General features: G+C 56.8%; 3 protein-coding genes across 7 annotated transcripts; all 3 read right to left on the reverse strand.

Moving 5' to 3' along the window:
* Positions 1–176: 176 nt before the first annotated feature.
* APOC4 (apolipoprotein C4) lies at positions 177–5,741 on the reverse strand. Of its 5 annotated transcripts, XM_078439685.1 has the most exons (5): positions 5,451–5,741; positions 4,558–4,693; positions 2,384–2,507; positions 645–774; positions 177–382 (listed from the first exon to the last, which is right to left on the reverse strand). In XM_078439685.1, the coding sequence occupies exons 2-5, from the start codon at positions 4,609–4,611 to the stop codon at positions 217–219; spliced, it is 474 nt and encodes a 157-aa protein (XP_078295811.1). In that variant the 5' UTR covers positions 4,612–4,693; positions 5,451–5,741; the 3' UTR covers positions 177–216. The 5 variants fall into 5 exon arrangements, with proteins under 5 accessions (XP_078295811.1, XP_078295812.1, XP_078295815.1 ...); XM_078439686.1 differs by lacking the exon at positions 5,451–5,741 and having other exon boundaries at positions 2,384–2,571; positions 4,558–4,673; XM_078439689.1 differs by lacking the exon at positions 5,451–5,741 and having other exon boundaries at positions 2,380–2,571; positions 4,558–4,672.
* Positions 5,742–10,925: 5,184 nt separating this feature from the next.
* Positions 10,926–13,676, reverse strand: APOC1 (apolipoprotein C1). The gene is made up of 3 exons (XM_060651415.3): positions 13,545–13,676; positions 12,898–13,018; positions 10,926–11,121 (listed from the first exon to the last, which is right to left on the reverse strand). The coding sequence occupies exons 1-3, from the start codon at positions 13,600–13,602 to the stop codon at positions 11,064–11,066; spliced, it is 237 nt and encodes a 78-aa protein (XP_060507398.3). The 5' UTR covers positions 13,603–13,676; the 3' UTR covers positions 10,926–11,063.
* A 3,673-nt stretch (positions 13,677–17,349) lies between these two features.
* APOE (apolipoprotein E) lies at positions 17,350–20,048 on the reverse strand. Its single transcript, XM_060651411.3, has 4 exons — positions 19,966–20,048; positions 19,151–19,201; positions 18,500–18,686; positions 17,350–18,155 (listed from the first exon to the last, which is right to left on the reverse strand). Exons 2-4 carry the CDS (start codon positions 19,191–19,193, stop codon positions 17,471–17,473), a joined length of 915 nt encoding a protein of 304 aa, XP_060507394.2. The 5' UTR covers positions 19,194–19,201; positions 19,966–20,048; the 3' UTR covers positions 17,350–17,470.
* Between the last annotated feature and the right edge of the window lie 125 nt (positions 20,049–20,173).

A 20,173-nucleotide genomic window follows, 5' to 3' on the forward strand; every position in this document is an offset into this window, starting at 1 on the left:
TGTCTCCTGCCCCCCCACATTCCCACAGTGGTGGGTCTCAGGGCTGGGGGAAGGGATCATCCCCCCCGACTCTTTGCCCTCAGGACCCCCCTCACTGTCCCTCCCTTGCCAGGTGTCCCTTCCTCTACTCGTTAACTGCTGGGGGTGGTCACGCTGGGGACGGATTAAGACAGGGACACAGAGAAGCATTTCTTTATTGTGGAGGCTGTAAACACTTTAATTCTTGTCTCCGTCCCTGCACAGAAGCTGGGGGCACAGGCTGTGGGCCTTGTTCAGGAGGCTGTCCCTGGAGCTGCGGAGCCAGGCCTGGGTGCGGAGCCTCAGATGCTTCAGGTGGTCTTCATAGTAGGCCTGCACAAAGCCCTGGAAGGCCTCGGGTCCCCTGCAGAGGAGGGACAAAACCGTGAGACCCCGGCAACTCCCAAGACTTCCGCCCCTTTCATCCCCCCTCCCTCGGGCCTTACCCCACTCAGAGCCCAAGAGTGCGGGCCCTGCCCTCTTCCCCCCTCTGACCCGGGTTCTCCCGCTGACCCAGGGGTCTAGACTCTCAGCCTCGCCCCCCTCAGACCCAGGAGTCCAGGCCCCCAGCCCCTCCTCCCTCAGGCCCAGGAGTCCAGCCCCCAAGCCCTGCTGCACACACGCACCAGAACCACCGCCACTTCTCTCTGGTCCTGGTCACCAATGTCTTCACCTTGTCCTTCATCAGGCTCCAAGGACTATCCACCAGCTCCGGAGGCAAACTCGGGGTTGCTGCAGGCACTTCTTGCTGGCATGCTAGGTGGGACCGGAGGGTAACATGGGTGGGCTGGGACCCAAGAATCCTTCCTCCTCCCTTCCCCTCCATGCTCGCCGTCACTATCGCTCCCGGTGGCCCAAGGGGGACCCCTTGACATCACTCCTGGTCTTCACCTTTTCTGTCCCTTTGATCACTTGTCCCCCTTTGAGCCATCCGTCGATTCCTTGTCCCCCTCCGTGCCCACGGCCCCTCCTGTCACCCCTCTGTCTGCCTGTGGCTTTTCCCTCTCGGTTTGCAGCCCCACCTCTTTGACTCCTGTCCCCCTCTCGAGGCCTCCTTTACTGCCCGATCTTGCTGCCCCCTCGGTTCTCCTGTGACCCCCCCCCCCCGCCCCCCGCCACGCTGTCCGAACCACCTCCGCATGCAGTGGAGGGAGAGCTCAGAGGACTTTCCAGCCCTAGGAAAGGAGGTTGGCAGGGCCGCGTCGTGCGTTCCTCCCCCGGGCCGGGGTCGTGCCTCGGAGGGCACTTTACGTCCTTGCACACACACCTCCCTGCGCGGCGATCACGCCCCCCGGGCGAAGCCTCATCTACAGATCCCAGGCGTCACACGGGGCGCACAGGCGCACGCATGCGCAGAGGCACCCATGGGCCCTGCAGTGTGCTCAAGCCAACGGTGCACATCTTCAAAACTCAGTTTCCCCTTCTGCAGAATGGGATAAGGCCAGGATTCCTGGGAGGACTTGGCGCTAACACCGAACACGCATAAGGCACTAGGAATGGCCCCTTGCACATTAGAGGCACTACGTTGTTAGCATTTTAAATGCGCGTGCAAAGCCGAGGCACGCTCGCATGCCAGCGCCTACAGACACCCTCACAGCGTCCACGCGCTCAAATCCTTGGCATAAATACCCCGTAAAGACACACGTGCACACACACATTTCCCACTGTCGTTTGTACCAGCCCCAAGGACACCCCTCGCGCACGGCCCCCGTGGACACGTTCGCCCGGACACGCACACACATCTGCGTGCGTACGACAAAGCCCGCGAGCTCCAGGCCCGCGCGCGCGTCTACAAACCTGCGTGCCGTCCGGACCGTCACACTCACACCTCGCACGACTGCAGGGTCCCCGCGCCCGCCCATCCCTTCCTTCCTCACCCACGACACAGGCCAAGACCAGAATGCAGAAGCAGAGGGAGGGCAGGGCCTGGGGCCTGCGTCCAGGAACCAACATTTCTGGGGGCTCTGCTCCTCTGTTCCTCTGCGCTCAGCTCTCCAGGCTGGGGGAGGGGGAGACTACGCGGAGCAGAGCCCTCCCCTGGCTGACGCCCCTTGGCAGGGACTTCAGAGAGAGGGGCCCAGGTGACAGTGACAAGCAGAGGCCTCACCCGCCCCTGCTGGCCTCCCTCCTTCCTCCCCTCCCAGCACTTTGGCCTGACCGGGGAAGACAGCCGGCTCTTTGGCCTCTGACGCTGACTGGTGTTCAAATCCTGGCTCCACCTCACGAGCTGGCCCCTCTTTCTGGCCTCAGTTTCCTGCTCTGAAAAATGGGCCCACAGTCCATACTCCAGGCAGGGCTTTAATGGAATGAAATGCTGCAAGGAGAGGTCTTAACAAGGAGCCCGGCAACGGAGGTGCTCACGGACCATGGCTGTTTATGATTACTTCTTTCATATTGAAGACCCTTGGGCACTGGGCTCTAGGCCAGACACACTCTCCCCGTATGATCTGGGCAATTCCCAGATCTTCTCTGGGCCTCACTGTTTTCATCTGTAAAATGGGGATGGTAAGAAGCGCCTGCCTCCTAGAGTCCGTGTGAAGGCTGCGTGAAGCTCTGTGAGAGAAAGTTCCAGGTGCACATAGTAGGAGGTTGTCAATGTCAGGCTCAGGCCCAATACTAGGCAGAAAGAAAATGAGCAAAAGGAAGAAAGAAAGAGAGAAAGCAAAGAGAGAAAGAAAGAAGACATAGAAAGAAAGAAAGAAAGAAAGAAAGAAAGAAAGAAAGAAAGAAAAAAAAAAAAAGAAAGAAGAGAGAGAAGGAGGAGAGAGGAAGGAAGGAACGAAGGAAGGAAATGAGCCTTTATCTCTCTGAGGGCCCAGCCATAACTCAGGGCACACAGCCTGGCCAGGGGACCATGGACTGGATTCTTTGGTCCAGGGTTGCCGAGTAAAATACAGGAAGCCCATGTGAATTCAGATAAATAATAAGTTTTTCTTTTGATATAAGTATGTCCCATGCAATATTGGGGAATTATACTAGAAATTATTTGTTACTTATCTGAAATTCAAATCTAACCAGGAGCCTGTCCTTTTTTTAAAACATTTTTTTAAGGTTTATTTATTTTGAGAGGGAGAGGGAGAGAGCATGTATGCAGGGGAGTGGCAGAGAGAGGGAGAGAGAGAGAGAGAGAGAGAGAGAGAGAATCCCACAGGCTCTGCTCTATCATCACAAAGCCCGATGTGGGGCTCGATCTCACGAACTGCAAGATCGTGACCTGAGCCGAAACCAGGAGTTGGTTGCTTAACTGACTGAGCTACCCAGGCGCCCCCGGGGAGGCTATATTTTTATGCGGTGAATCTGACAAACCCCCCCCCCCCCCACCGCTTGGCCACAACCCGAACAAGTAGACAGTAGCCCACCCCCACCCCCCACCCCCACCCCCCGCCTCACCTTTATGCACAGTGTCAGTGACCCAAGGTCAACTAAGGTTTGGAAGCAGATGACCTGACAATGTGCCAGCAGGTCAATAATCACCTAATACTGTGTCACAGTGTCTATGTCATTGCCATCACTTCATCTCATCACGTGGACATCCTATCCTCTCACATCATCACAAGAAGGGTGAGCGCAGTACGATAAGATATGGGGGAGAGAGAGACCACGCTCACATAACTTTTATTACGGTGTATTATTTGTTTTTCTTTTCTTTTTCTTTCTTTTTTTTAATTTTTCTATTTATTTTTGAGACAGAGAGAGACAGAGCATGAGCAGGGGAGGGGCAGAGAGAGGGGGAGACACAGAACCCGAAGCGGGCTCCAGGCTCTGAGCTGTCAGCCCAGAGCCCGACGGGGGGCTCGAACCCACGAACCGTGAGATCGTGACCTGAGCCGAAGTCCGACGCTCAACCGACTGAGCCACCCAGGCGCCCCTGTAATTGTTTTTCTTTATCATTAGTGTTGTTGTTCATCTCTTACTGTCTGATTTTAAAAGTTAAACTGCACCATAGGGGTGCCCCGATAGGAAAAATCAGTGTATCTAGGGCTTGGCACTCACTGTCTGTGGTTTCAAGTGTCCACTGGGGGTCTTGGAGTGCATCCCCCACAGATAAGGGTACAGCTTGGTCCTGACCCAGCGGCTTCCAGCAGAACGGGCTCTGGCACGCAGCAGGTGCACAACGAATGTGCCCAGCAGTTCCTCACTAACAGAATCACAAAATAAAACCTCCGGGACGGGCGCGTGGGCGGCTCGGTCCGACTCCCCAGTTCCGCTCAGGTCGTGATCTCACAGCTCGTGGGTTCGAGCCCCACCTGGGGCTCTGTGCTGCTGACAGTGTGGAGCCTGCTGGGGATTCTCTCTCTCCCTCCCTCTCTCTCTCTCTCTCTCTCTGCTCCTCCCTGACTTGTGCTCTCTCTCTCAAAATAAATACAGAAATAAACATTAAAACACACACACATACACACCTCCTTGAATTTCTGTTTGGGATGTTGAGAAAGTTCCAGGGATGGAGGGTGCAACTTAATGTACCCCTAAAATGGCTAAAATGGTAAATTGTATGTGAGGTATTTGACCATGAGAAAAAAGGAAAAAAGAAAAACCCACCATGTCTTGTGTTACAAGAAGCACGAGGTGGGGGTTCAGAGCCTTGCTCCTCATCCTCCCTGCTGTGTGACCCGGTGCGAGTTGCTTAACCTCTCTGGGCCGGTTGCTTCATCCACGACTGGGAATCATGGACTACCTATCCCAGAGAGTAGAGGAGACCGTTTATGTAAATTACCACGAGAGGCACCAGAGGTGCTCGGTCAAGGTCAGTGGCTGTTGATTAAGCCTGTGTTTTTCTGAGCACACGCTAGGCACCAGGGGCCACAGCAGGGCTTTGGCACCTTAACTCGTTGATGTAACACAACAGAGCTCTGAGGTGGGCACCTTTATCGTTCCCATTTTACAGATGAGGAAACTGAGGCTTGGGGGCGTGGGAGGGGAGTCCACTTACCAATGGCTCCTCGAACAGCAAGGGGTGCATTTGAACCCGGCTCTCTCAGATCTAGCCAAGCCAGGACATGCCCTGACGCACCTCCCCCACCTGAGTCCCCGAGGCCAAGAGGGTGGTTGGAGCAGGGCTGGCAGCAGGGTGGGTCTGGGGGAGGTCTCTGACCCCTGCCCCAGGTCCAAGGTCAGTGTGGGCTGTTTGCTGTTTGCAATGTTTGTCCATCCTGGGGACAGGAACAGGCTGAAGGTCGTTCAGGGCGGACCTCAGAGTCAGCTCAATAACAACTGGGAGGGGGGTGATGGGCGCAGAGACGGAGGTCACAAGAGGGAGCGGGTTTGGGAGTGTCAGGCCCCGTGAGCCCACAGGGCAGAGAGCACCTCTGAGCCTGCAGTAACGTGTCCAAGAGACCCCCAGACCCCAAAATCACTCTCCCCTAGTCCAGACCCCATCCCCTCCCTCCTCAATCCCCTAACCCGCCTCCCTTCCAGCACTCCTAAATGCTCACCTCCTTCCTCTGTGCCTCCGGGTTCTGGCAGGGAAGCCCGGGGCAGAAAAGAGGTTGAAACGTCCCCTCTCCGCTATCTCTTCTTTCTGCCTTCCGTCCGGGAAATTCTCCTTTCGTTAATTTTTAAAAACGGGGGGATATTCGCAAACCGTAAAACTCGCCCTCTTCAAGGGTGCGATTCGATGTTTTCTAGTACGTTTGCCGAGTTGTGCAACCATCACCGCCCTCCGATTCCAGAACATTTTCATCACCCCGAAAGGAAACTTCCATTCCCATTAGTCCATTAGGGTCACTTCCATTGCCTTCTCCCCACCCACCCCTCCCCCCCCCCGGCCCAGCAGGGGGCAACGACTGACGACGGAACTTCTGTTTCTGTGGGTTTCCCTATCGCGGGCATCCTGGGAAGGGAAACGTACACTACGTGGTCTTTTGCGTGGTGTGTGACGGCGCTTCCTTCCTTTTTCTGGCAGAATAATATTCACCGCACGGATACACATCTACACACGCCATGTGGATTTGCTTATCCGTTTCTCAGTTGGTGGGCATTTGGGGTGTTCCAGTGGAAACACCACTGCCGTGACCATCCGCGCGTACGTTTTTGCGTGAACCTGTGTGCGGTTCCCCTGGGTGGATAGACGCCCAGTAATGGGATCGCCGGGAGCTCTGTTGCACGCTTTGAGGAACCGCCAAACTGTTCTCCAAAATGGCCCTGCTCATTCGCTTTTGGACCCAGTTTTTCATTCACGTGGCTCCTGGCGAACATACATGGGGACGAAAGTTGTGCGGCTTCTCACGCTGTTCCCCGGTTCTCGCTGACTACTTCCGGATTGTCTTCTGGGTTGCAGGTGCTGTGTCGCCTCCTCCAGGGAGCCCTCCCGGACTAGCTACCCCAAGCCAGGTGCCCACTGGAGTCCCCCATCCTTGCCCTGCCCGCTGGGTGGGCCACCTCCGCCCCCCCCCCCCCCCCCCCCGGGAGTGTGGAGTGTGAATGCTCCTACACACATGCTTGGGGCTCTCTGGGTATTTTTTGTTGTTCTTGTTGTTTGTCTTTTGTTTTGGTGTGATCAGGGCTATTTGCTCTCTGAGGTCCTGAAGGTTAAGTTTGTAAACCGGAGAACAAACATATTGGCTCTAAATACAAAGTGTAACAAGAGGGGCGCCTGAGTGACTCAATCAGTTGAGCGGCCCGTTTCTGCTCAGGTCACGTTCTTGCGGTTGGTGAGTTCAAGCCCCGCATCGGGCTCTCTGCTGTCAGCACAGAGCCTGCTCCGGGTCCTTCCCTCGTGAAAAAAAATAAAACGTAAAAAGAAAATCTTAAAATTAGAATGAATGAAGGGCGCCTGGGTGGCTCAGTCTGTTAAGCGTCTGGCTCTTGGTTTCGGCCCAGGTCATGATCTCATGGTTCATGAGTTTGAGCCCCATGTCAGGTTCTGCACTGACAGCACAGAGCCTGCTTGGAATTCTGTCTCTCCCCCTCTCTTGGCCCATCCCCTGTTCTCTCTCTCAAAATAAATAAAGTAAAAAGAAGAAGAAGAAGAAGAAGAAGAAGAAGAAGAAGAAGGAGAAGGAGAAGCATTGTTGGGGCTCTCACTGTGCTCCAGGTACTGTCCTGGGCACTCGGGGGGCGCTGCAGGAGACAAGACCGCCTCTGTGAACTTGACTTCCAGCAGTGGGAGACACAGGCAGTAAACAAGTAACCAAAGAGACATATATTAGAGGGTGGCAAATACTGGAAAGACAGGCAGATAAGGAGGTAGCAGGGCGGTGGGAAAGCAGTCTGGGGGGACCACAATGGGGACACGGCTGTTGAACAGACACCTGAAGAAGAAGAGGAGTGAGCCAGGCAGATAGCTGGACATCTGCGGGAAGAACGTTCCAGGCCGGGTGGGCAGCAAGTGCAAAGGCCCTGGGGTAGGAGCCTGCTCAGTGTGTTCGACGAGGCTGAGGAGTTGCACACGAGGGAGGGGAAAAGGCCGTAGGGGTGACCTGGCCAGGTAGTGAAAGGCTGACAGACTCTTATAAGATCTTTTGAGTTTTCTTCTGAGGGTGGTGAGAGGGTTCTGAGTGGAGGAAGGGTGTGATGTGACTTGTGTTCTAACAGGATCCCTCTGGCTTCTGAGTGGGAAGAGAGTATAAGGAGCTTGGAGGGCTGATTAGGGCAGGGGGAAATGGTGCATTAAGTACAGAGGGTTATATGTATTTCCCACCTTTAAAAAAAAAAAAAGGTGGGGAAAAAATGTTTAAATGTTTATTTCTGAGAGAGAGAGTGCATGAGCAGGGGAGGGGCAGAGAGAGAAGGAGACACAGACTCCGAAGCAGGCTCCAGGCTCCGAACTGTCAGCACAGAGCCCGACGCGGGGCTCGAACTCATGAATTGTGAGATCGCGACCTGAGCCGAAGTCGGATGCCCAACTGACTGACCCACCCAAGTGCCCCTAAAAAAATTTTTTTTTTAATTTTTTTTAATGTTTTATTTATTTTTGAGACAGAGAGAGACACAGCATGAACGGGGGAGGGGCAGAGAGAGAAGGAGACACAGAATCCGAAACAGGCTCCAGGCCCTGAGCCATCAGCCCAGAGCCTGACGCGGGGCTCGAACTCACGGACCACGAGATCATGACCTGAGCTGAAGTCCGACGCTTAACCGACTGAGCCATCCAGGCGTCCCTAAAAAAATTTTTTTTTAATGTTTATTTACTTTGAGAGAGACAGCATGAGCAGCTGAGGGGCAGAGAGAGAGAGAGAGAGAGGGAGACACAGAATCGGAAGCAGGCTCCAGGCTCCGAGCTATCAGCACAGAGCCCAACGCGGGGCTCGAACTCACTGACTGCAAGATTATGATCTGAGCCAAAGTCAGACTGTCGACTGACTGAGCCACTCAGGCGCACCCCCCTCCCCCCGCAACCTTTTTTTTTTTTTTTTTTTTTTTTAGATTTTATTTTTAAGTCATCTTTATACCCAGTATGGGGCTTGAACTCACAACCTTGAGATCAAGAGTCACAAGTTTCACATACTGAGCCAGCCAGGCGCCCCTATCTCCCACCTTTGTTCTCCATCCTCTGTCCTGTCCTCCATCTTCCATGAGCATCCCCGGACGTGCTTGGAGTTGTCCTCAGACATAAAAGAGGTCAAACACACAAGGCCGTTCCACGTGTGTGTGTTCGAATTTTACGTCAATGACCCCACCCTATGCGTGTTCTGTTTCTTTTCCGCTCAGGGCTATACTGTTACATCTCTCCAAACGGTTTCCTGAACATCTAGCTGGTTCTTTCTGTGGCTGCATGGGGTTCCACGTTTTATTTTTTCACCCCCCCCCCCCCCCCACCGCCGGTGATGGACTGCTAGGCTGCTTCTGTAGTGAACGTCCTCATCCATCTTCCCAGATGTTTCTCTGGTCCCCGCACGGTGCCAGATTGGGGACCGCTGGGACGCGGGGCACCCAAATACTTAACGTCACTAGAAACTTCCAGGATGCTCTTCATAAGAGTGACCCAGTCCACACTCCTGAAGAGAGTGTGCTGGGTTTTTTAAATTTTTTTATTTTTTAATGTTTATTTATTTTAGAGAGAGAGAGAGAGAGAGAGAGAGAGAAACAGAGCTCAAGCGGGGGAGGGGCAGAGAGAGAGGGAGACACAGAATCCGAAGCAGGCACCAGGCTCTGAGCTGTCTGCACAGAGCCCGACGCGGGGCTCAAACTCACGAACTGTGAGATCATGACCTGAGCCGAATCGGACTCTTAAGCGACTGAGCCACCCGGGCGCCCCAAGAATGTGCTTCTTCTTGGTACCCATATCCTCACCGGCACCTGGCATTTTCCAATCTTCTGCTTTCGGCCAGGTGACCGGAAGCAGACTGCTGTCTTTGGTGGCTTTCATCTAATTGCCCCTGAGTCTGAGCCTCTCTTCAAAAGCGGAGGGGCCACTCACTCCATGAACTGCTTGCTGTCCGTTTTCTCTGTCCCTGTGCCTTTCTAACCTGAGAGCTCTGGGGGGGTGGGGGGCAGGGGTTGGGGGTTGGGGGTTGGGGATGGGGTGGGGTGGCGGTTTTCAGGAAAATGCTTAAAAAATAAATTGGCTCCGGGGCGCCTGGGTGGCTCAGTCGGTTGAGTGTCCGGCTTCGGCTCAGGTCATGATCTCGCGGTTTGTGGGTTCCAGCCCCGCGTCGGGCTCTGTGCTGACAGCTCAGCCTGGAGAGGGATGTGGGTGTGCTTTAATATGCTGGGGATGAGCAAATAGGGCCCACAGCCAGGTGTGTGTGTGTGTGTGTGTGTGTGTGTGTGTGTGTGTGTGAGTGGGTGCCAGGTGTGTGTGTGTGTGTGTGTGTGTGTGTGTGTGTGAGTGGGTGTGGGTGTGGTTGTAGCCAGTGAGTCTGGCAGGGTGACTCAGGAACAGGGAAAGTGAAGTAAGAATGTGGTCCTGGGACTGCCCCCCACCCCCCAGGCGACATTCAAATCCCAGCTCTACCCATTTGTGGCTGTGTAACATCACATAATTGACTTTAGACTTCTGTGCCTCAGTTTCTTCTTGTTTAGGTTTTTTTTTTTTTTTTTTCTTTCCAGATTGAGAATAATTATGCCACCAAGTATTATGGAACCCATGTACCAGGCCCAGTCCTGTGCTGAACTATGCCTGGGGACAGCAGTGATGGGGCATACAGTCCAGCAGGGGAGACAGACCCATCACCAGACAGTGATGACCCAGAGTGGGCAGGACTGGGATGGAGATGCTTGATCCAGCGTGGGGGTTAAGGAGGGCTTCCTGGAGGAGGGGGCATCAAAGTTTCCTTGGAGGGTGTGGATTGTGTTGATCTTTTTCAGGGCTCTAGCCTATGTCCTCCCCTTGCTCCCTTCCACATCCCTCTCTATTTCCCATTTTAAGTGTAATAAACACCTCTTGTGTGCATGGTGATGAACCAACCTGGGGTCCCTCGTTTTGGGCAGCCCAGTCAGGGAAGACTATGGCAGAGCAGTAGCCTCAGGTTGGGGTCCAACCCAGCTCTCCCCTTCCCGACAAGTGACTTCACCTCTCTGCGCTTCATAACTTTTTTTTTTCCTAATGTTTATTTATTTTTGAGAGAGAGAAAGAGAGAGAGAGAGAGCGAGCACAAGCGGAGGAGGGGCAGAGAGAGAGGGGGGACAGAAAATCTGAAGCAGGCTCTGTGCCAACAGCAGATAGCAGGATTGGGGGCTCGAACTCACAAACCATGAGATCATGACCAGAGCCGCAGTCGGACGCTTAACCGACTGAGCCACCCAGGCGCCCACCCCTCTGGGTTTCAATGCCCTCATGGAATTAACAGGGCCCAGATCCCCAAGGTACTCATGAGGATTCTTTTGGGATCGTGAAGTTCAAAGTCCTCAGCACAGGACAAGTAGAGAATTGCTCCATACATGTGAATCCTAGCCTCTCTCCCCAAAAGGCGCAACCCCTACCCTGTCCCATAGCCTTCTGCCTCCCAGCAAGGAAGCACTCAGAATTCTCTACGGTATTTTTATTGGAGGGTGGGGGTCTATACGGACATCACAAAGTCCTCCTGCCGAGAGCCGGGGTATGGGAAATTTCGGAGCCCCCTCCTGGGGCACAGCCCAGAGGACAGAGGCAGCTCTCTTGGTATTCAGAGCAGGGGAATTCTGAAATTTTTGAGCCTCTCAGCAAAGGAGGTCATCAATTTCCTGTAGGGGAGAGAGGGAGAGCAAGAGAGGTCATTGTGTTTCGTCTCCCCTCAGGAAGCCCCAATCCTGCCCCTTACCTGACTCCCTATCTCCTCCTTCCCCCAAAGAAACAGCATAGCTCCCACATCTGTGAGACTGGGCAGAGCCTTGGGGTGGGTGGCCCAAGGTCGGGGTTTCAGTTTTCCAGATGGATCAGAGCCCTTTGAAGTCAGAACGCTTCACCCTGACCTAGCTGTCAAGGCTTGCTGTCTCTTGCTACGGAGCACACTCTTTCCTAGCTTTCTTCTCCTTACTTATTCAAGGGCACTCTTCAGAGCCTCCTTATCTTTGCCCAGGATGTTCCCCTTGCCTGGAATGCCAGTCTCTCCTTGATTATGTACGTGTCTTCCTGGCTTAGGGCCTTTCTTAGGGCCTTTGTAGTCACAGGGGAACATTGTTCCCATGTTTCTAGGCCTGGCTGGATTTTCCTAATCATTCAGATCTCTCTCTCTCTCTTTTTTTTTTTTTTTAAGTAAGACAGCCAAGTGCCCCATGAAGCGGTAACACTTTACTTTTTTTTTTTTTTTAATGTTTATTTATATTTGAGAGAAAGAAACAAAAGTTGAGTAGGGGAGAGGCAAAGAGACAGAGCCTGAAGCGGGATCCAGGATCTGAGCTGTGAGCACAGGGTCAGGGTCCGCCGCGGGGCTCGAACTCACCAACCGTGAGGTCATGGCCTGAGCTGATGTGGGACACTCAACCGACTGAGCCACCCAGGCGCCCTAGCACTAAGACTTTACATGGAGATCTGAAAAAGGAGCACCTGGCTGGCTCCAGTCAGTGGAGCATTCGACTCTTGATTTCCTGATCTCGGGGTCATGAGTTCAAGCCCCATGTTGGGCATCGCGCTTACTTAAAAAAATAAAGTGTCTCCACTTCAAAGGGGACCCAATAGGGGCGCCTGGGTGGCTCAGTCAGTTCGCGTCTGACTTTGGCTCAGGTCATGATCTCACAGTCTGTGGGTTCGAGCCCCACATCGGGCTCTGTGCTGACAGCTTGGAGCCTGGAGCCTGCTTCAGATTCTGTGTCTCCTTCTCTCTCTGCCCCTCTCCTGCTCGTGCTCTGTCTCTGTCTCAAAAATAAATTAAAAAACATTAAAAAATTAAAAAAAAAAAAGGGGGACCCAATAACCAAATCTACAAAAGCCCCTCCCCAGTCTCTGGTTGTCTGTAAGCCTACCCTGTTTAATGTCATCTCGGTGCTTAGCTCTGTTTGGGCTAATCTCCTGGAAATTCACTGGTTTTACAGTCTGTTCCCTGTGGGCTGGGACTTTATCTTATTCACCACGATTATCCCCCACATTGGAACAGTCCTGGACACTTAGCCCAATAACTATTTGTTCCTGAATGAATGATTCTCTAAGTCACCGGATGGAGTCAGTGTTGGTTAAACGGTGTATTGAGCATTTACAATGTGCCAGGCACTACGCAAATCCCCTCCATTTTCAATTCTTGGAAAAAGGCTCAAGATCTACTCCCGAGATCACACTGAGAGTAGTGTCTTGGCTGGCCTGTGGACCCAGGTCCGACTGATTCCCAAGCTTGGTCTTAACACCAGCACGCAGCACCATTTCTACAGTGTGGTCTAGATGGGAGTCGGCAACCTGTCCCCCCACATCTGAGCACTCTGTGAGCCAGCTGTGACCACGGGGGAAGCTGTCAGCCGCTCCAAGCCTCAGTTTCCCCTCTCTGCTAATCGACAGACCCAGCCCTCCCAAGCCCTGGGAAGATTCCTAACCGGGTCGCCTCAGGAATGCTCTCGAAGGTGTCCTTCAGGTTGTTACCAAACTCCTTCAGCGAATTGGGGATGTTCCTGAAGGTGCTGGCGACATCTGGGGCCCCCTGGGCCGGGGCTGGACCTGTCCAGAGATAGGCAGGGGTACAAAAATTTCAGTATTGGGAGCCCTTAGGATGGGATACCAGAGATGAGAGAGGAGCTACTGTACTTGAAAGTGATTCTTGGAGGTCGTGGTGCTAGAATCGGAAGGGACGGAGTGGGGTGCGGGGGGTGCGGGGGGCGGGTACTAACGCGACCAGATGGAGCTCAAGCTGCTGGCTGGGTATTCGCTTACTCTCAGCACAGCCTCCTCCCCCGCCCCTTTCCAGACTGTAAACGCGGGACAACCAATCGTGGAGGGGCGAGCGCATACATCACCGGTTGCTAGGGCTTCCCGGACAGACTTGCCCGACGCTGGACCGCCCCTCAGAGAGCCCTCACCCATCTTTGCAGGGGTCGGGTGTGGGGGTGTCGGTGAGACATAGGAAAACCAGGGCACCGGACGGGCCGCTGCGCTCCCAAGGGACCTCTAAGTTTGGGCCCCAGGCCCGTGTCCAACTTCGGGCTTCCGAATCTCAAACTCCCAGATTCTCCTATCCCACGTTTACCTTCCAAAACCATCAACAGAACCACCACCAAAACCGGGAGCCACAGGATGAGCCTCATGGCTGGACCGAAGGGGCGCTCTGGAAGCAGAAGCAGGGGTGGGAGTGATCGGTGACACCCCTTCCTCCCTCCCCGAAGTTCCTTCCACCCCCTTTGTAGTGCTCTTCGAAGGGCATCCCTCCCGGGCACTGAGCACCAACCTGGATCCGTGGAGCCACAGCAACGAGGGGATGGGAGGTCCCGGCCCGGCCCAGGCCTTTATCGGGCTGGGGAGGGGGAGGCGGAGGAGGGGGCGGGGAAGCTTAATCCCTCCCCTTCAGCTTCCTATCCCGTCCTGTGCCCACCTACCTTTTCCTCTTCTGCCCCTGGCTGCTGGTGGCGGGCGGGGCAGGTGCGGCCTGGGCACACCCCTTAGGGACAGTGCCTCTTGGTGTTAAGCACCTGCACCTCCGAATCTCCCTGACGGTTGGTGGATCTCAGCCCCACAACAGGGGACTGCCTATAGTCTCCACCCCCCGCGCCCCAAGCCATCTTCCCTCTGGGGTTTCTCCTGCGTAACACCTTTCTTCAGGCCTCAGGGCTTGTCTCAGTCACTCAGTCACTCTGTAACTCCATTCGCTGTAACTCCCCAGGCCTCCTCCTCTGCCACCGCCCGTCCCTTCTCAGCAAGTCCCTTCAGCGCCAGCAACTGGGGTCACCCAGTCTGCCCCCACATTCCTACTCCCATGCTCCCATGCCACCTGCAGTCTTTCTTTCAGACTAGCCCTCAAGCCCCACCCCCTCCCCCCCATCTCCCTGCATCCGGGAGCATCCCGGACTTCCGTGGATGTGTCCCGGGGTCTTAGTCCCACAGCCCCCAATCTCTTCTGGGAGGGGGTCTTTTCAGCCAGTCTAAACTGCAAAGCTTCAGCTTCAAGGATCCCAGTGTGTGTGCTTCCATCCATTCCCCCACACCCCTCCTTTCCCTCTGCCGACCCCCCCCCCCCACTCCCCAGGCCTCCACGCCCCCTGGTAAACACTCCATCTGCCCTGACTCACCCCCTCGGGCCCCTCCTGGCACGAAGCACTCCCCCCCTCGCCTCCCCTCCCACCACATCCGTCCCTCAGGGCTGGAGTCCAGTGTTTCCCCCACCCCCTTCCCCTGGCTGCCTTTGACCGCCAGTGATCCCTGGCGGCTGTGGGGAGGGCGGCCCTGGCCTCAGACTCGAGGTTGGCTGGCCTTGTGCCCCCACAACCACGTGTCAGCTTGGGGGTGGCGGGGGGACGGTTGTGAAAGGGATGCACAGACATGACCCTGGCAGGATTGCGACAACCCCCTGGCCGGCTCAGTGCCTCCAGTCCCTGTCAGCCCCCCAGCTGTCTCCCCAGACATCTGCTTCCCCTGTGAGCCTAGCATTCTCCAGACATCCACCCAAGGGTCTGCTTCCCTTCCTTCCCCATCCCACCGGAACAGAACACCAGCTTTGCTTTTCCAAGTCCCATCCTCAACCCAGCTCAGGGCCTTCCGTTTACAGATGGGGAAACCGAGGCACAGCCAAGCACATTCAATGGCTCGGCAAGGGGCTAAGGGGGGCGGCGGGGTGTTTCCTTGTCCCTCCCCTTTCCGGACTCCTGGGTGTCGCCCTGGATCTCTGTGGGGATCAGCCTCCGCCCCCACAGCACCCCCTGCCAGCCTCTGTTCCCCCAAACTTCTTTAGTCCCTGTGCTACCTCTAGACCTGACTGCTCTCTTCGTCCATGAGAATTCAAGATTCAGCTCTTCGAGGGGAAGAACATGGCTGATGCTAGCCCCCGCATTGACATCTGTGGTTCAGAGGGCTCGGCCCCAGCTCCAGGGCATACCGTGAATCAGCACGCTTGGCTGGGACTAGGTCCCCTGCCTCTGAGCCCACTGACCCCTCTCCTCCTCACCAAGCCTGGGGTGAGTCATCTGGGGGGGTGGGGAGGAGAGCCTGCCTCCCCAAGGGCGCTGGGGGCAGCTGGCAAAAGCCAGGAGCGAAGAGTGTGCACCAGCAGGCTGGGCCCGGGAGTTACCAAGCTCAAGTCCTGGCCTGTCCCCTGGGCTGGGAACCCTGCTCCCCTCGTCTGGGAATTGAGGGGGTGGGGAGAGAACGCCAGCAGCAGGGGCTCCAGGCTCCAGTCCTCACTGCTCTGAGTGTCCACTCCCACCTGCTCCCCACCGTGGACTCCAGGACTCTACCGGGCAGGGCAGACCCTCGTGAGGGTGGGCGGGATGGGCAGCTTCCTTCTCTCTCGAGCTGGGACCGGCACCCAGTAAGCTTGTTGAGATAGATGAGAAGTCAGCAGCGCAGCCGGGGGACAGAAGGGAGGCGGATGCGGGCAGGGGGCAGGCACACAGCTCAGATGAAGAGACCTGCTGACCCAGAGGGAACGAGGGGCCCGAGTACGACAGAATGGTGGAGAGGACACACCCCAGATGGAGGGAGAAGGGAAACAAGAAACAGGCGGCAGGGGTGGGGGGTGGGAAGAAACTGGAGGAGGAAGAGATAAAAGATAGAGGTGGAGGAAAACAGGAAGCCAGAAGAATGAGGCTTCTCAGCCTGGACAGGCCAGGAGGCCAGGAGAGGGCAGGAGGCAGAATTAGGTGAAACCGGGGAGCAACAGGGGCGCCTGGGTGGCTCAGTAGGTTGAGCGTCTGACTCTTTGATTTCGGCTCAGGTCATGATCTCACCATCGTGAGACTGAGCCCCCCGTCGGGGTCTGCACTGTCAGCACGGAGCCAGCTCGGGATTGTCTCTTTCCCTCTCTCTCTCTCTCAAATAAATAAACTTAAAACAAAAAAAAAGTTAAGGGGTGCCTGCGTGGCACAGTGGATTAAGAGTCTGATTCTTGATCTTGGCTCAGGTCATTTCATGGTTTGTGAGTTCGAGCCCTGCGCTGGGTCTAGGGATTATTTAAAATCCTAGGGGCACCTGGGTGGCTCAGTCGGTTGAGCGTCCGACTTCGGCTCAGGTCATGATCTCGCGGTCCGTGAGTTCGAGCCCCCCGTCGGGCTCTGTGCTGACAGCTCAGAGCCTGGAGCCTGTTTCAGATTCTGTGTCTCCCTCTCTCTCTGACCCTCCCCCGTTCGTGCTCTGTCTCTGTCTCAAAAATAAATAAATGTTTAAAAAAAAAATCCTAGGGGCACCTGGGTGGCTCAGTCGGTTGAGCGTCTGACTTCGGCTCAGGTCATGATCTCGCATCGCAGTTCGTGGGTTCGAGCCCTGCGTGGGGCTCTGGGCTGACAGCTCAGAGCCCAGAGCCTGCTTTGGATTCTGTGTCTCCCTCTCTCTCTTTCTGCCCCTCCCCTGCTTGTGCGCATGCTCTCTCTCTCTCAAAAATAAATAAACATTAAAAAAAAAAAAGAAAGAAAGAAAAAGGAGATCGTGATAACAGTAAAGGCTCAATCATAATGGCAGTGGTCCCGGGGCCTTTGAGGTCACAACTCCAGGAAGCAGGTACTATGAAGCTTCGGAGCAAGCCAGGCTCAGAAAGGTGGCTTTTTTTCTTGCCCCTCCCCCCTTTGTCAGAGGGGACTGCAAGGTTTAACCCGGGGAAGGGGGGATCTGTTCCAGAACCATGTCTCAGAGACAGAAGGGAAAGAGAGGTACGGAAGAGACAGCGAGCGGGGCTGAGCAGAGACAGAGCGAAAAAGGGAGCCTCTGAAAGGGGCAGAAGGAAGCAAACACCGAGATCAGAAGAGACAAAGAAGCAGACACACGAGCAGAGGGGACAGGGCAGAGCGGCGTGGCCGGGGCGAGAAACGGAGGCGGGAGCCGGGAGAAATGACACACGGAGGTCGAGCGGCTGCTGTGGAGCTTGGTGAATCTTTATTAAGCTGGGGCCTTCCAGGAGGGCGGCAGGGACGGGGCCTCCTGTAGTCGGGGTGGGGGTGGGGGGGCAGGGGCGCGGGGGCAGGAGTGGGGCCCTCACTGTTTCTCCGCGGGCGCCGTGGTGGGGCTGGTGCCCACGGCCGCCTGCAACTTCTCCACCAGCCCGGCCCACTGGCGCTGCATGTCTTGCACCAAGGGCTCGAACCAGCTCTTGAGGCGGGCCTGGAAGGCCTCGGCCTGCTGGCGCATCTGGTCGGCCTGCTCCTCCATCTTGAGCCGCATCTCCTCCACCTGCTCGCGCACCTCGTCCAGCCGCCCGCGCAGCTGCTGGCCCAAGGCCTCGGCCCGCTCCCGCAGCGGCTGCGCGGCCACGGCGGCCACGTTGGCGTTGCGCGCGCGCGCCTGCTCCACCAGCGGCCAGAAGCGCTCGCGGATGGAGCTGACGCTGCGCTCGGCGCCCTCGCGCACCCCGGCGCGGTACACGGCCAGGCGCTTGTGCAGGTCCTCGGCGTCGCGGAGCAGCCGCTTGCGCAGCTTGCGCAGGTGCGAGGCGAGGCGCCCCCGCAGCTCCTCGGCGCTCTGGCCCAGCATGGCCTGCACCTCGCTGCGGTACTGCGCCAGGCGGTTGCGCACGTCCTCCATGTCCGAGGCCAGCCGGGCCTGCGCCGCCTGCAGCTCCTTGGCCACGCGGGCCTGTGTCTCCGAGGCCATGGGGCCCAGCTGCTCCTCCAGCTCCTCCCTGTAGGCCTTCACCTCCTTCATGGTCTCCTCCATCAGCACCCTGGGGGCCGAGAGGGCGGGAGCGTGTGCGTGGGGAGGGAGGAAAACCGAGGTGGGGGGGGGGGGGGCAAGATGGGGACAGAGACACACGGGAGCGGAGATGGAGAGGGAGGCGGTGCGAGAGACTGAGCTAGCCTGACGGAGGGGCGGCCAGAGGCGGGAGGAGCTGAGAAGGACAGAGAGCCGGAGACCGCCAGGAGCCCCGAGCGGAAAGAGGAAGCAAGACGTGAGCAGAGACGCCGAAGGGTTGGCGACAGGGACACAAAGAGACCCGGACCGGGGTGGGGGGGGGAGGCTTGGGGGGTCCAGAAGGAACGGCCCACCAGGAGCGTCAGGGGCACTCACGTCAGTTCCTGGGTGACCTGGGTGTTGAGCACCTCCTCCTGCACCTGGTCAGACAGCGTCTGCACCCAGCGCAGGTAATCCCGGAAGCGGCCCAGGGCCTGCTCCCAGGGCTGGCTGGCCTGCCACGGGGCCTCCGGCTCCAGCTCCCGCTCCAGCTGCGGCTCCGGCTCCACATCGGCCCGACATCCTGCGCAGAGCAAGTTCACGGGCAGTCAGGTGGCTCTGCCCCCTCCAGGCACGCGGCACCCGGTACCCAGTAGGTGCTCCACGAACGCGGGGCTGCTTTACGGGGCACTGGGAGCCGGTGGAAGGATGCCCAGTGCGTTTGACCGGCTGGCAAGCGGCCCCTGCTCCACGCGGGGCCGTGTGGTGGTGATGGGGAATAAAACTAGTCACGGCTGACACTAATCTGGTGCTTGACAAACAACGCATTAGGAGCAGTTAGAACTCCCATTTTAAGGACGGGGAAACCGAGGCCCAGAGAGAGTAAAACAGGTCCACAGAGCCAGTGGATGTGAGAGGCCTCCCCTCAAGGGGGAGACAGACCCGCAGAAGGAGGGACCCAGGGATGGAAGGAGGGCAAGGGGGGGGTGCACGTGAGGATGGGAGGGGAAAGAGGCGGGGAACCCTGAGCAGGCCCCGCCCCCATACCTGCCAGGAGTGCGACCAGCAGCGCCGCCCACAGAACCTTCATCTTCCAGCCTGCGATTGGTCAGTACGGGTGAGCAATGTCAATCAGCAGCCAGTGGGGACCCCTCCCACCCAGAGCCCCGCCCCACCCGTTCCGGGCCTTCCAAGTCTCGCCGTCGCCCCGCCCCGTATCTGCATCAGCCTAATCCGACCACAAACATTTACCAAGCGGCCCCTCCATTGTCTATTTGGCTCCCCCATTGTCCCCTCCTATCTCCCCGTCCCCAGGTCGGCCTCTGCCGCCCAAATTCCATCCCTCTCTCCCGGGGTTCAAATTCCAGTCACCCTGCCCCGAGTTCCACCGAGCCCCAACTCTGGTTTGTAAGTTCCAACTTCGCATTCCTCGTCCTGCCTTCACATTCTAAGCCCCAACTTCACATCTAAACGTCATTTCCCACCTATTAGCTAATTTAATGCTCACTTGAAAGTCCTCCGATGAGCGCTCTAGCTACCTGACCGCCACCCCTGCCTCCCGCCCCGCCCTCACCCCCACCCCTGCTCCTCCAAGTAATGGAGATCTGAGGCGGCACCGAGTAGGTGCTCAACAGATGACAGTGACAATTGGTGGGCTCCTGATATGTCTCATCTGGGTCTTCCTACAGGTCCAGCTTCCCCCCCCTTCCCCCCCACCTTCCAGCCAAGACGGAATGCCCCTGGGGCCCGCTCCTCCCCTCGATCCGTCCCCTGCTTCGGTCCTGACCCTGGCGTAGGACAGTCACCTAGCCCCCGCCCATCCCTCACAGAAGCCTTGAGCTGGTCCCTCAACTGTTTCTCACCGGCTCCTGGGAAACCTCCTCCTTTGCCTCCGCTGGGGCTGACTAGGACTCAGGGATCCCAGACTCGTCCAATTATAAGGCTCCCCCTGCCCCGCCCACTCCTCCAGGGCCAGGGCGGCTGGGCCAGCCCCCAGTCACGAGGTGGGCTGTCCCCCCCACCCCTTCACACAGCCGGCAGGGGGAAGGAGGTGGGGGTTGGAGGCTCTGT

This window comes from Panthera onca, chromosome E2 (assembly GCF_046562875.1).
Source record: "Panthera onca isolate mPanOnc1 chromosome E2, mPanOnc1 haplotype 2, whole genome shotgun sequence".
Taxonomy (NCBI): domain Eukaryota; kingdom Metazoa; phylum Chordata; class Mammalia; order Carnivora; family Felidae; genus Panthera; species Panthera onca.